At 41.2% G+C, this 14134-nt stretch overlaps 1 protein-coding gene across 1 annotated transcript; it reads right to left on the bottom strand.

The window, feature by feature from the left end:
* Nucleotides 1-1790: 1790 nt before the first annotated feature.
* Nucleotides 1791-13622, bottom strand: AKIRIN1 (akirin 1). The gene is made up of 5 exons (XM_039244461.1): nucleotides 13288-13622; nucleotides 8498-8638; nucleotides 5256-5390; nucleotides 3972-4043; nucleotides 1791-3332 (listed from the first exon to the last, which is right to left on the bottom strand). Exons 1-5 carry the CDS (start codon nucleotides 13505-13507, stop codon nucleotides 3322-3324), a joined length of 579 nt encoding a protein of 192 aa, XP_039100392.1. The 5' UTR covers nucleotides 13508-13622; the 3' UTR covers nucleotides 1791-3321.
* Nucleotides 13623-14134: the final 512 nt, after the last annotated feature.

The following is a 14134-nucleotide window of genomic DNA, read 5'->3' on the forward strand; positions in this document are numbered from 1 at the left end:
TTTATTCCTACAATTAATTGTTTAAATATAGTATCCAGCTCACAGATAACCTGGCACATGTAGAGACAAGACACTATAAGCAACAATCAGTAAAAACAAGAGACGGTGAAGACTTGTTTCTGGAGCTGCAAACTGTGAAAGCAGCCACAGATGCAAACAAATAGGTGTGGCTTTATTTCAGTTAAAACTTTGTTTACAAAACAGGCCTTAGTTTGCTGACCCCTGCTATAGGGAATAACAAAATACAGATTCACTGAAAGGCATTACTGAATTCATTTGTCATTCATCTTTTATTGTTTTCTTAGTCAAACACTTGAAAGTACAAATTCTAATTAGAGAATGTGAGATTTTGAGGTTAACAAAGGACTATTTATTCGTACTGGAAAGTTGAGAATTGCTGCTGCAGAAAGGAAGGTTTTGGCCTTCAGATCTGATGAAGACCACTGTAAAGAAACCTGCTATTAACAGTTTCAAATGCTTATTTTGTGTCCCAGGCTGTGGCTACTTTCTTCACATGGGCTATTTAATTTAATCTCGCATTTGAAAACAAAACCCAAATGATGTACATACAATGATGTACATACATACATTTTGCAGACAAGAAAATTATGGCTCACAAAGTTCAGTAGCTTGGCAAGGCTCACATAACAAACTAGAACTCTAGGCCTACACACATCCAAAGGCCATTCTTTAACTACTACACAAGCCAACCAAGCCTAGCTGGCGGGCAGAGAAGAGTCACCATGTGTGAGGCTGGCCCAAATTCTTGTACTCCCTGATGTTCTTCTCCTTGGGGAGCTCTTAACAATGATCTCTATCTCAGGAACCTGGATCTCCCTTGTACTCCTCTAGCCTGAGCATGAACACTTACTCCTTTCATTCCGCTTCGGCTTAAGATTTTACTAAAGAAGGTAACAAATGGAATTAAAACAAAAAATTTTAACTAGCTCAGTAGATACGGCTGTTCTGAGACCGCAGGTCTTGGCCCATCGTTACAGATCTCTGTAGGTTGGTCAACTTCTTCCCTGGTCACTGACCTACCTCTATGGGACAAAGACACTTCCCTACCTGGCAATGTCCCTAAGTTTAAGCTCTAGTAATCAAGCTCTAGGGAAAAACTCCTTTTGCTAGTCTAAGGCCTACGTTATAGGTCCCCATTTTCTGTCCTAGGAACTGTCTCTTCTCTGGATAAAACACTAAACAGACATGTCTAGCTCCTTGTGAGGAGATTCTAAAACCCAGCCATGGTGGTCTCACCCTATGGCCCCAAAGGGCAACCATACCATAACAGCCTAACAACACTGGGTGCAGTGAGAGTGTCTATCAGTTTCCTTATAGAAACCTACACTGCCTCCCAGCCAGAAGTATTTAGTGGGAATGGGGATGACACTTGCAATAATGAGTGAGCATGTCACTGATTACACTGATTCTGTAACAAGACTTCAGTGCGGCAGCATTCCCTATTCCTGATCCATCCCTTCAGGACTTTTCGTGGCCCCCACGGCTGCCCTACCCTCGTTTTGGTGTGACAATCCCACTGTAAGGCCACTCTCATGACAGCCACTGCTCTGCTCCTCTTCCAGGAACAAATGACTACCCTGGAAAAAGAAGAGATGAAACAAACTACCCTTCAAATATGATGTAAAATAATTATTTAATTATTAAAAGATCACTGATGGGCTTTCTAAAAAGTCTATAAATCTTTAATGTTTTACTGGGGAAATGGTTATAGCAGCCTCCCATAAATTATCTGAGTTAATAAACATTATCACAGTATTAAGAAGGCAAGGTAAACAAATAGCTTAAGTATTTTATTTGTTTGCAACTAAGCTTGTTAACACTATATAATGAAAATGTACAAAGAATAATGTTGCAGTTTTTGGTTAGATTTAAGTCAAAGACATTCATTAATAAGGAATCTTCGAATATGAATATTCCAGAATTTCTCTAAGCCATCTGATCAGAACAACTGTCTCTGAATATTACCTTACTTTGGAAGGTACTGGCATACATCTGAATTATAACTCAGAATTTTTCAAAATAGGCCCTAATTAATAAAACTATTCTATAGTCAAACTAAAACAGTTTTAATAGAACTTTCCTTTCCAGAAACAATAATAAAGGAAACAAGGCATTTTGTAAAATGTGGTCCTGAACAAGTCACAGTAAAAAATAAATGTATACTTAACTTCCACCTCCTCAAAACAGAGGCTACTTTCTGTTCCTCGGCCTCGGTAACAAGGTGAAGAACAGTCTGTAAGCAACTTTGGGCAGGGGGGGTTGCCAAAACAAAGCTCAAGCAGTTGAACATGGTCACCTCCTAAAAAGAATTTTGGGGAACCTGACCAAAGGATCCGAATTGTTTGTAATAACCGATTGAAAGGCAAAGTGGCTCCTCCCAAGTAGCACTGCCACCAGGGGCTGGCCCAGCCCCACGCTCACCTGTGTCGGGCTCCCAAGCAAACCCTGATGCTCCTGCTCCAGGGGAGACTTTTTCTTTTTAGAGGTTCAGTGTCCAGGGAGCTCTTTGTGTGAATGAGGTGAGCACAGACTCCACTTGGGTATTTTAAGGCTTGGAGTCAAAGTATTTTTCAATATGGCTGGGCAGAGTCCACATGTCAAACAGCCCATCTCCAGTTTGTCCTAATTCCTCACCACGCACTTGTAGACCTAGGACCACAGACCTTTGCTATGTCATCATAATCACATCTAATGTCCATCCTAACTTACGATTCATATTCCGTGCCTGGAAACAGTCCCTGTATTTAACAATAATACCTACACATAAAACAATCCACCATTACAACTTATATGGTCACAAAACATTAATGATCTTCTGTAGACCAAGCAAATGTTTTTAACCATAATTGTCGTGCATCAAATTCACAGCCAGAATCCCCAAGATCAAAAAAATTTGCACAATACAAAAAATAACTTAAAATACACACACACACACACGCATGTCCGCACACACACACGCACTCTCACACACACTTCTTACAGAACTGTGCTTGGGGAATCTCCATTTGATGAGTGCCACTGAGGGCATATTTTGCTAAACTGCTGCTCCAGGTATTTTTGTTTGGAAAATCTATCACAGTAGGGCACAGCTGTTTATTGGATGAGCAGAAAAGAAAGATATGCTTGTGGCAACCAGAAAGTTTTAAGGTCTTTCAAGTTGTATAAAATGGACCTGCAGAAACATTTAAGTGTTCTCAGGATGCAAAGTTGGAGCTGAAATGTGATATCAAACCAGTTGCAAAAAGTGTACAGCAGCCATCTCTTGAGGTCAAACCTGGTACCCAGATATGCAAGAAAGCTTCAGGACACATCTATAAATTAAGAATAAAAACAAAAGAGTTTAAGAAAACTAAAAATATAGTGTCATGCTTTTTAAAAATATTAACCAATGGGAAATGTGATAAATGGCATGGAGGATGCAAGTCAACCCTTAAAAGGTCCTAAGTTTTCCAGAATTTAAGAAACCTGACTCAGCTTCAGCTTAGATATACAGCTATTTATTACTTTATGCTTTGAGTAACTGGTAGTTCTAAGATGTCCAGAATTAAGAAATTCTGACCACACACTTGATAAGCTAGCTTAAGGAATTAACTTCCATAAGTTAACAATTGAAACTACCTTTATGCAGGAAAAGCCAGGTAACACACAAATTGGCATTGCAGTCAGACTCCCTAGGTTTCAATCGTGGCTGCACTACTAGCTTAAGGGCTTGGACAAATTATTTAACCTCTTGAAGCACTATCCTTACCGGTAAAATGGGGCCAATAATAGTTCCTCCCTAGTAGGGTTACTGTGGATTAAATAAACTCCATGAAGATTTTTAAGATTTTTCTTAAATGTTAGCTATTATTTTACTTCACAGGGGTTTTGCTCTCAGAGACAAGGTATTCAGTATCAATACCTTGCTCCTGGAAGTTGGAAAGTTCAAAGAAAAACTTGGCAATACTCACAGCTTGTTGGCCTTGTCCCATATCGTCGCATAATCTGATCATGTGTGAATTTCACAAAAGATTCATATTGTTCTGTAAGGGAAAGACCGTACGTACTATCTCAAGAAATTCTCCCCCAATTTTTCAAGAATCAAGTGTCAGGATCAAGCTAGCTTCCCAGTTTAAATTATCTACTCTCAGACTTGCCTTTGTTAACAGCCACTGAGGTCTGTTACTTCCTCTTAGATCCCAGAGCCAAATCCCTGCCTCCTACATTTGGATACATAATATATATATCATAATAATCATGGCTCAGGTCATGATCTCACAGTTCGTGAGACAGAGCCCCACGTCAGGCTCCACGCTGATCTCACGGGGACTGCTTGGGATTCTCTCTGCTCCTCCACTGCTTGTGCATGTGTGTTCTCAAAAATATAAAATGAAATAAACTTTTAAAAATTAATTTAATTAAAAGAAAATAAAGGGGAACTCCATGAACAAAGAAGTGACTTAGAGCCAACTGAACGATTTTGGGGTGAGGGTAGAAGGGAAGTGATATATTGGAGCTACTTCTAATAATACGCACAGTACTAAGTGTATTAAAGGATCAAAGTAGTTCAACTATAAAGAAACCCATTTAATTTTGTGGTTAAAGTAACAGTTCTCAATATAAAGCAGAATTTCTAACATTCTGAGGAACCATGTGGTGTGGGTCACCAGATTAGGAAATAATACTGTTACAGGAAGAAGTTGTTGCCTAAAACCTCTCTGATCACAGCACTGTCCGCTTTCACTACATGGGTACTACTTTGTATTCCTGATTCAGATCTCTTCCTTTCACAAAAGGCTCTACTTGTTGACATCACTATCAACTGCCTTTGTTCTAACCTGAGCTTTGCTTTACGACCTTAACTCTAACGTACCTCCAAATCACAGGATGTCTGACTTCCCACATCCACAAGGTTGATTCCCACCAGGAAGTCTGAATATGTTGACTATACTCCACTCCTCCCAACCAACTGTTAGGTTAACCCAATTAACGTACTTAATGCCTTTATTCATATGGAAAATTTTCAAAAGAAAAGCTTAATTTATCTTGTTTCAGAAATATAAATAAAATGTCCTTCCATTTAATGTATAAATGAAATGTTTAGAATCACCAGAGAGTAACTTAATATTGACAACTCGTTAAACTCGTTAAACTTTCTTGTATGAAATACTGCTCTTTTTCTAAGTTACCATTTGACTGAACCTTATTATTTACCAAACCCTATTAACAATGGCATAGCCACTGCCTATGCCTACCTGCTAGTTTGGTATTGAGGATTTGCTCATACTCCTCCCGAATTTTATCTTCATAGTCTTTTAAGAGACGCTCACATATTATTCCAACTTGTCGAAGGGTGAAGGTGGGCTGGTCCTTCTTCATCCAGGAGGTACCTGGCCAAAACACAAATCTAGTTTTGTTTTGTTTTGTTTTGACAAGATCTTAAGTAATCTCTATGTGGGGCTCAAACTCAACCCTGAGAATAAAACTTGCATGCCCTACCAACTGGTCCAGCTGGGTGCCCCAAGATAAATCTAGTCTCAGTAGTACATTCTAGTTCTAAGGTTCAGAATTAAGGAGTTCATGCGAACAGTCCTAAGATACAAAAACTGTTTAGAAAAATGTCCTTTTTCACAACTCTACATGGAATTATTTTCATAAAATTCTCTGAACTTCTGCCATTAGTTTTACAAGGCCAAAGGTAAATTGAGAAGGAGGAATAATGTGTATCCAGGTGTGCTAGCTAATCTGTATACAGAAAAACAGTTCTGATGACGTAATGTAAGCCCATATTCAACGCTCACTTGGTAAAGGACAAGAACAAAAAGTTGATATAAAACCTCTAGTCTGGATTAGAGAAAGCAGATTCACAGAGCTACCTACCCAAACCCTTGGAGATTATCTACACCTATGTTTAAATGAGGCAGTGCATCATTATTACCTATAGAATTTACAAAAAGATTCACATTCTGATTTAATTATGGGCTAGGGCCTGGCCACCTTTTAAGTTCCATAGGTGATTCTGATAAAAAATGGTTAGGAGTCTGATGCTCAGGAGACCAACTGACTTGAGCACTATGAAAAACTGTTAGCAAAGCCACTGAAGTATGAATGAAGGAGACACTTGAGCACTACATATCTCAGCCTTGATCCCTTTTGAATCTAGGAAGAAAAGAGTGAAATGTTCATAAAATGGAGTTAGAAACCAAAACATCCACTGGAATGCTAGAAAACAGAAATTGGCTTCCTGATCCTGGGAAAAGCAGCAATTCCTGTGGTAGCCCAGTTATGAGTTCAGCCTAGAAATGGTTTCTTCAGCCCACCTAATCTATAAACCATTTAACACTCTGAAACAAGTTGTTTTTAAATTAAACCAAAATTTCTTTTCTACAAATGAAACCGGACCAAAAGTTTTACCCAGGCATCACAGTATTGTTTTTCTGCACCCATAACATATTCTATTACTTCAAAATTCTATTACTAAAATCTCATAAGAAAATTAAGGACAGACTTGCTAATAACTATTACCACTGAAAGGTCTACCACTCATGGGACACTTGGGTGGCTCAGTCCGTTGAACATCTGACTTCAGCTCAGGTCGTGATTTCAGTTTGTGGGTCTGAGCCCCATGTCAGGTTCTGTGCTCACAGCTCAGAGCCTGAGCCTACTTCAGATTCTGTGTCTCCCTCTCTCTCTCCCCCTCCCTGGCTTGCACCTACTCTGTCTCTCTCAAAAATAATTAAACATTAAAAAAAAAGTCCTGCCACTCATGAACGTACAAGAGAAATTAAAAAGGGTGTTGTTCTAGAATGGTGACCTTTGGGTTATAAGAAGACAAAAAATTATTTGAGGTGAAATTCACATAAAATGAACCATTTTAAAATGAACAATTTAGTGTCATTTAGTATAGTCACAATTTTGGACAAAATTTATCTAGTTTCAAAATACTTCCATCACACCAAAGAAATACCCCTTACCTATTAAGCTTTTGTCACCTATTCCTCTCTCTCCCTAGCTCCTGGTCAAGGAGATAATTTTTAATCAGGGTAATTTTTAACTCTCAGAACTATTAAAAAGTAGAATACTTTGTAAGTAAATAAACTCCTTTACTGTTAAAAGGACAGAGTTTACCACCAATGGAAATGTTTGAACGTTGGCCTGTTGACTAGTTGCAGGGATATGGCAGGCAAGACTGGTGGCTGAACTATGTGACCATGAAGATTCTCCAACTCTGAGATTCTATTTTTGAGCACATCTTCTCTGACCACCTGTCAATGTTATAGGGCAGTGCTGTCACACAACTTTGTGCAATGATGGAAATGTCCCATAGTTGTGCTAATAACAAGAACTACATGTGGCTACTCGGCACTTGAAATATGACTACTGCATCCAAGAAACTACACGTTAAAATTTTATTAAATTTTAATTAACTTAAAATTTTTTTTTTTCTAAAATATTTTATTATTTTTAGTATACAAGTCTTACATTTCTATTGTTAAATTTCTTCCTAAATATTTTATCTTTTTGATGCTATTGTATCAGAAAGCATATATAAAAACAATGGATTTTGTTTATTAATCTTATGTCCAGTAATCTCACTGAAATTGTTTATTAGTTCTAATAAATTTTTATTTATTTATTTTTTTTATTTTTATTTATTTTTTTTTTTACGTTGGAGCCATTTATTTTAGGAGGATACATATCTAAACAGCCTCTGAGTGTATTACTGTGTCATAGATGGCCTACATTGTTGGTTCACTTTGAATTTAAAGAAACAGTAGTGCTCATGAGTTCCTGAAACATGACAAAAAATTAGATTCCAAATACCCTATTTAAGAATCGGGGAGCTATATTATTTTAGAAAGATTTAGTCAATAGTTGCTAAAAGTTTTCAGTCATCTTCAGTCTGGAAGATTTACACATATAGGATCTTTTCTTCTTCTTTTTTTTTTGGATTAGGAGGATTAGGAGGAACTTGACGGAGGAACAAGGGGGAGAAGAAGGGGGAAAATGGTGGGGGAAAGGGAGAGAGGCAAACCATGAGAGACTCTTGAATGCTGACAAAAACTGAGGACTGATGGATGTGGGGGGGAGGGGGTGATGGGCATGAAGGAGGGCACTTTGGGGATGAGCACTGAGTGTTATGTGGAAACTAATTTGACAATAAACTATTTGTAAAAAAAAAATTAACTTAAATTTAAACAGCCACATGTATCTGATGTAGTGACTATGGTATTAGACACTGAAGTTACAGAGGGTACTTCTGCATCAGGGTGTATGGAAGCCAAAGCAAATCAACCTAAGGTGTTTTTCTAATTTCATGACTCTATGGCTTCAAAATTATTTATAAGTAGTAACATAATGCATACATTTTTACCAATTTTATTACTTTAGATGAAATCAATTCTGGATTAGGAAACCATCATTTTAAGTACCATTTACAATTTTTTTCCCCATTTACAAACTCTTAAATGGTCTGTCCACATTAATACTTACTTACCTGGAGAACTAGGTGCTGTGAGTGCTGTAGAATGAGGCTGATTTTCCGAAGTACAAGCTTCACTCTGATTAAGAACAACTTCTAATTGTCTCCACCTCTGATAACGACTATATTCTTGTTTTATGTTCTGAAAAATTTGTTCTAATAAAAAAGAAACACACTTTTTGAGCATTCACTTTATTGTGCCATTTCTTCAAACTTCTTGTCTATTCTACCATGTTATTAATATTAGCAAGGAAAATGTCGATACTGAATAAAAGCACTCCTCCCAGAACTCCCACGGTGTGCTCTCTTACTGCTATTTCAACAATACATGGAAGAGCAGCTATTTTAGCATAAGCTCCTAGACAGTTCCCTTTGCTTGTCTTTCTGTGACAGTGAAGACCAGATCTGCTTGTTTGCTTTACAATTAACCCATCCTTCATCTAACAAGGAGCTAGTTTTGATCTCCATTAAGTTGCACAATTTTACAAACGAGCATATTGGGGTGATTCTCTTAAATAGGCCTTCTAAAAATGAAGCTCTTGTTCCACTTGGGACTCAAGATCTTTGGGTGAGAGGACACTAGAAATCCTGGACACAGACCATGGGAATACCTGAGATGTACTTCTTGGAATTGATGATCAGGGCTTAGAAAAGAACTTCCTGATTCTAGGAGAGGCAATATTTGATAGGATTCAGTCAGAGTACTATTCTGAGTGAAAGCAGTCCTGAACTAAATTTGCTAACACTTTTGAAGGGAATCCAGGACACACAAATTCACTTTCGAGTACATTCCTAGAGACAACCCAGAGTCTAGAAGGTCATTTTCAAGTTTTTCATTTTTGTGGTAGAATATGTATCCACTTTATAGATAATAAAGCTTCTTTATCAAAAACAAAACCCAGAAGGGGCGCCTGGGCGGCTCAGTCAGTTACGCGTCCAACTTCGGCTCAGGTCATGATCTCACAGTTCGTGGGTTCCAGCCCTGCATTGGGCTCTGTGCTGACAGCTCAGAGCCTGGAGCCTGTTTCAGATTCTGTCTCTCTCTCTCAGAAATAATTAAACATTAAAAAAAATTTTTTTTTTTAAAAAAACAAAATCACATCACCACCCCACTCACATTATTCTAATGTATACTCTGCTATAATTTTATTTTTTTTGATGGGGTTAAGTGTTAATAATGCCATTTGCTTCTTCCTAGCTATGTGACTATGACCTTGGAAAAATCATTCAGGATCTTTAGCCTAGTTCTTCAATATAAATGTTACATGCTTACCCAATAAACTTTTGGAAATCAAAATCAAAGGTTTTGCTAATGCTCTAACAAGTAACAGTGCAGCCCAGGAACTGACACAAATTCCAAGTAGCTCTACACATGGCTAAATTTACTAACCCTCAGCCTAAACACACAATGTGAGATTATAAAACTTTCCTTTAAAAATGCTAAGAAGTTCATATTTTAAGTTCCTTGACTTTACTAAGATTTCACTTCATCTTTAAAACATACTATTCTCCAGCATATACTTGCAAGATTCAAGACAAGGATGTAAGAACTGTGAAGACCTGAAACAAGAAAGGACAAGTATGAGGACAATGTTCATGAGAACAGGTCTTTGATAAGCCTCTAACTGTCTCCTGTATGGCGAAGTGAAGAAATGGAAAGATACAACTTTAAGGCTGGTTAAAGGACTAGCAAGTCGAAGAATCTAAACATGATGCACAGGAGAAAAATAAGGAAGTAGATGTGATTTTATTCCAAAAAGGCCACTCTTTTAAAAATTTAAAAAAGTGCAAATTTCTTTTTAACAGCAGATGGAGCAGCAGCAGTAACTTTAGGGGCACCTGAGTGAGTGGCTTAGTCAAACATCGACTGCTGATTTTGGCTCAGGTCATGATCTCACAATTTGTGAGATCACACCCTGCATCCAACTATGTTGACAGCACAGAGCCTTTTTGGGATTCTCTCTCTCCCTCTCTCTCGAAATAAAAAAAAAAAAAACATTAAAAAAACAGTGGATAATTAACTTTTAATTCTTGCCTCCTATTATTTGAGGTTATGCTTCCAGATTATATCAGACTAAACCCATCCTCAAAATTCTACAAGGGTTCCTAGCTGCTACAGACCAAAATCCAAACTCTTATTAAACATGGATTATCACGCCTTCCAAGACTTGGCTCCAAATTATGTTTCCAGTTCCATCTCCCACTATATTCCAGTTGCATTACCTTGTCCTTTCCTTAATCTGTGAGTTTTCTGGCCTTTGCTGAAGCAGTTTCCCTTTGTTTGAAATGAGGGTATCTTTCTTTCCCCAACATCTTTCAAGACCCAGCTGAGGGGCATCTGTGTGGCTCAGTCAGTTGAGCGTCTGACTCTGACTCAGGTCATGATCTCACGGTTAGTGGGTTCAAGCACTGTGTCGGGCTCTGTGCTGACAGCTTGCCCAGAGCCCGGGGCCTGCTTCGGATTCTGTGTCTCTCTCTCCGTCCCTTCCCCCACTCCTCCTCTCTCTCTCTAAAATGAATAAACATTAAAAAAAAAGACCCAGCTAAAATGCTACGTCAATCTGGATGTTACTCTCCAACCCTCAAGTCATGATCAATTAATTGCTCTGAACCTAGGCTCACTCCATGTTTACAAACATCTTCCTTAGGTTAGTAACACCCTCCCTATGCCTGGTATCCACCTAGTTCATTTAAGCAATATCATTTAAGCGATAAAAGGCTTAATTTTATGTGCCCCTTCCACGAATAAGCACAAGGACACTTATCTTTTAAGTGAAGCAGGGGTGCCTGGGTGGCTCAGTCGGTTAAGCGTCAACTCTTGGTTTTATCTCAGGTCATGATCTCACAGTTCTGGAGTTCAAACCCCACACTGTGTGCAGCCTGCTTGGGATTCTCTCTCCCTCTCTCTCTGCTCCTCCCTTGCTTGCTGTCTCTCTCTCAAAACAAATAAAAACTTAAAATTTCTTCCCCCGGTCTTCCTTTTTAATCCAGAAGGACTTTCACTTAAGCCGAAGCATCATATAATCCATTCATACTTTGTTTCTTTCATGACAGAACCATACTCCAATGAGCACTAAGGAATTTAACTGATCAATCTTTATAAATGAATATGTTACATAAAATATTTTAATAGAAAATTGCCAAGAAAGTAGTTTGCATGATCTATGCAAAAACTAAAATTTAAGATAAAAATTGACTCCCATTACTGCACTCTGCAATACTGAAGCTTCCAAAGGCATTCAATAATCATTTACTAAACGTTTGCTGTAATGTGAATTACAGCAGAATAAGTCTAAAGGGTAGTATTAGAATAAGATATTTGCATAAAACCCATCAAGACGGATAGGGCAAGTATTAATTCTATTTTACAGAAGCAAGATCCAAAAAGATATGACTATCCTTGGTGTCTGTAGAACAAAAAATATCACTTCAAGTGGGCATTTTTGCCCCCTGCTTTTGAAGAACTCTTTACAAAAAAACTTTTGCAAACATTATCTCATTCAGTACATAAGTACATTGCAACAGTAAGTGGTCAGGGAATTTAAAGTGGAACACAGTTCCCTGTGGGGCAAGGAGAGTCAGGTAATGGATGGGAGAGCTAAAAAAGAGCAAAAGCATAGTTTGGGGGGGGAAATGTGTGAAAGACTAGGTAAGGCATATAGTTATAGTTGATAAACCCTTTGAATGACAGGATAAAGAAAAGGTGAACAAAAGATTCAGTGTCTGGGAGAACCTGGCTGGCAACTGCAGGCATCTAGGTGAGAGAGAATGAGGGCCTGAAATCTGCATTATGGAGATACAGAGGAAAAAGGAAATAAAGCCCAAACGCATCGGTAACTAAAAAGGGGTAAGGAAAGAATGACATCAAGGCAGTCCTATGCTTTAGCTCATGCTTGAGGAATAGAAAAACACAAAGAATCACTTTGCCCAAGTCCAGTTTTGAGGATCCTCCCCCATCTCCGGGAGCCCTTTAAAACTACTACATATTAATTTTGATGCACTTTCCCCTCTATTCCTGTACAATGGTGGGGGGTGGGGGGTTGTCCTAACTTTACGGTCACTAGTACGCGCTCTCTCCTTTCCTAGGCCAATGTGGAATCCTTATTCAAAGAGAGTCTCTGTTACGGAGAGTTGAATTCCTGCTTTCGGAACCTCTGTATGTTTAAGGATTCTCAAATAAATTCTAGCTAAAGACCTACCGATTTCAAGCCATATATGGTTCAAGACAATAGCCATACAATTAAAAAAGAAACAAAAACATGGCCAGTCCCTTAGAAATAGGTTCCAATCGGATTCCATGACTTCTGCGACAGCCTCCGGTCCCTAAAGACTTCTGGAAATCAGGTCTCCCTCCAAGCTACAGTACAGTGAACAGCACGCACTCAGGCCCCTTCCCAGGAACCGCCCCCAACCCCCACCCTCAGGGCCGGCTTCGTGAGTAGAATCCCATTTTCCATGGCCCACTGGATCTGCTGGGCGGCTCTGTGCAGGCCCGAGCAGCGAAGGCAGGAGGGGCTTCGCGCACGGGAAGGGCCCCAAGCGGCCAGGGATATTCCCATCTTCCTCTGCCCACCCCTCCGGCCGCTCCAGCTCCAGGAAAACCGAAAACGGTCACTGTGGCCCCATCACCCCTCCCGGATGTCTCCCATCCCCGGAAGCGACAAGGCCCAGCGCACCCCAGTTCCCGTTTCTGAGGGCAAACAGGGGGTCTGTGGGTGAATGAGCCCAGCGCCCAAAGCCGCCCAACCCCCCCCCCCCCAAAATGCCTGAGCCTGGCTTCCTGCCAAGCCCGCAGCGTAGGTTACCCGGTGTTGGAAGGCGCCGCTCGCTGCCGGGCGGGGCGGGCTGCTGCAGGGTCGGCGGTGGGGTCTGCGTCTGGAGCAGCGGCGGCGGCTCGGCGTCCGGGGGCCTGAGGCCCGGAGTGGGACCGGGCAGAGGGGCGCAGCGTCTCCGCTTCGGGGAGCCAGGGCTCAGCAGCGCCGCCTCGAATTCCATGGGCCGCTTCAACGTTGCCCCGCACGCCATGCCGCCGAGGGGCCAGGGACCAGGAGCCGACGCGGAGGCAACTGCAGCCCAACCTCCGGCTCCTCAGCGGAGCTCGCAAGCCAAGCCGGCTCCAATGGCGCCTCCAGCACCCGGCAGCGGCCCTGGCCCCGCCTCCTGTGACGTCACGGGCCCTGGCCACCGCCCGGCAGAGGGGGAGAAGCCGGAAGAGGGCCGCTCTGGGAGGCCCGTCAGCCACGTTCCGGCCCGCGGCGCCCCCCGCTGAGGAAATAGAACGGTCTGGGCGGAGAGCTGGGTCGCCAAGCAACCTCGGGAAGGCCCCCACCCCCGCCTCCGCCCCTCCCGGGGTCCCATCATCCCCCACCCCCACCCGGCGTCCCCCCACAGTTCCTCGAGCCGTCGCGCCGGGGTGGCCCCTTAGCTCTTCGCACCTGCGCGGCAGAGGCGTGGGGGAGGGGAGAGCTCGGAGTGGCCGGTGAGAGGGCGCCGGGGGTCGGATGTCTCCGGGTCCGGTAAACCTCCTTCTGTCTAAACCTGTCTAGGCCGCTCTGGTCCCCGTAATGGAAGAGAGGTGCATTCCGAAAGGTCTTCAAGGGCATTCCCGAGTCCAGGGAAGTCTTCACTTAAGCATAACCTGAGATCGGAGGA

The sequence above is a fragment of the Hyaena hyaena genome, unplaced genomic scaffold (genome assembly GCF_003009895.1).
Source record: "Hyaena hyaena isolate Hyena2069 unplaced genomic scaffold, ASM300989v1 scaffold_237, whole genome shotgun sequence".
Classification (NCBI taxonomy): Eukaryota; Metazoa; Chordata; class Mammalia; order Carnivora; family Hyaenidae; genus Hyaena; species Hyaena hyaena.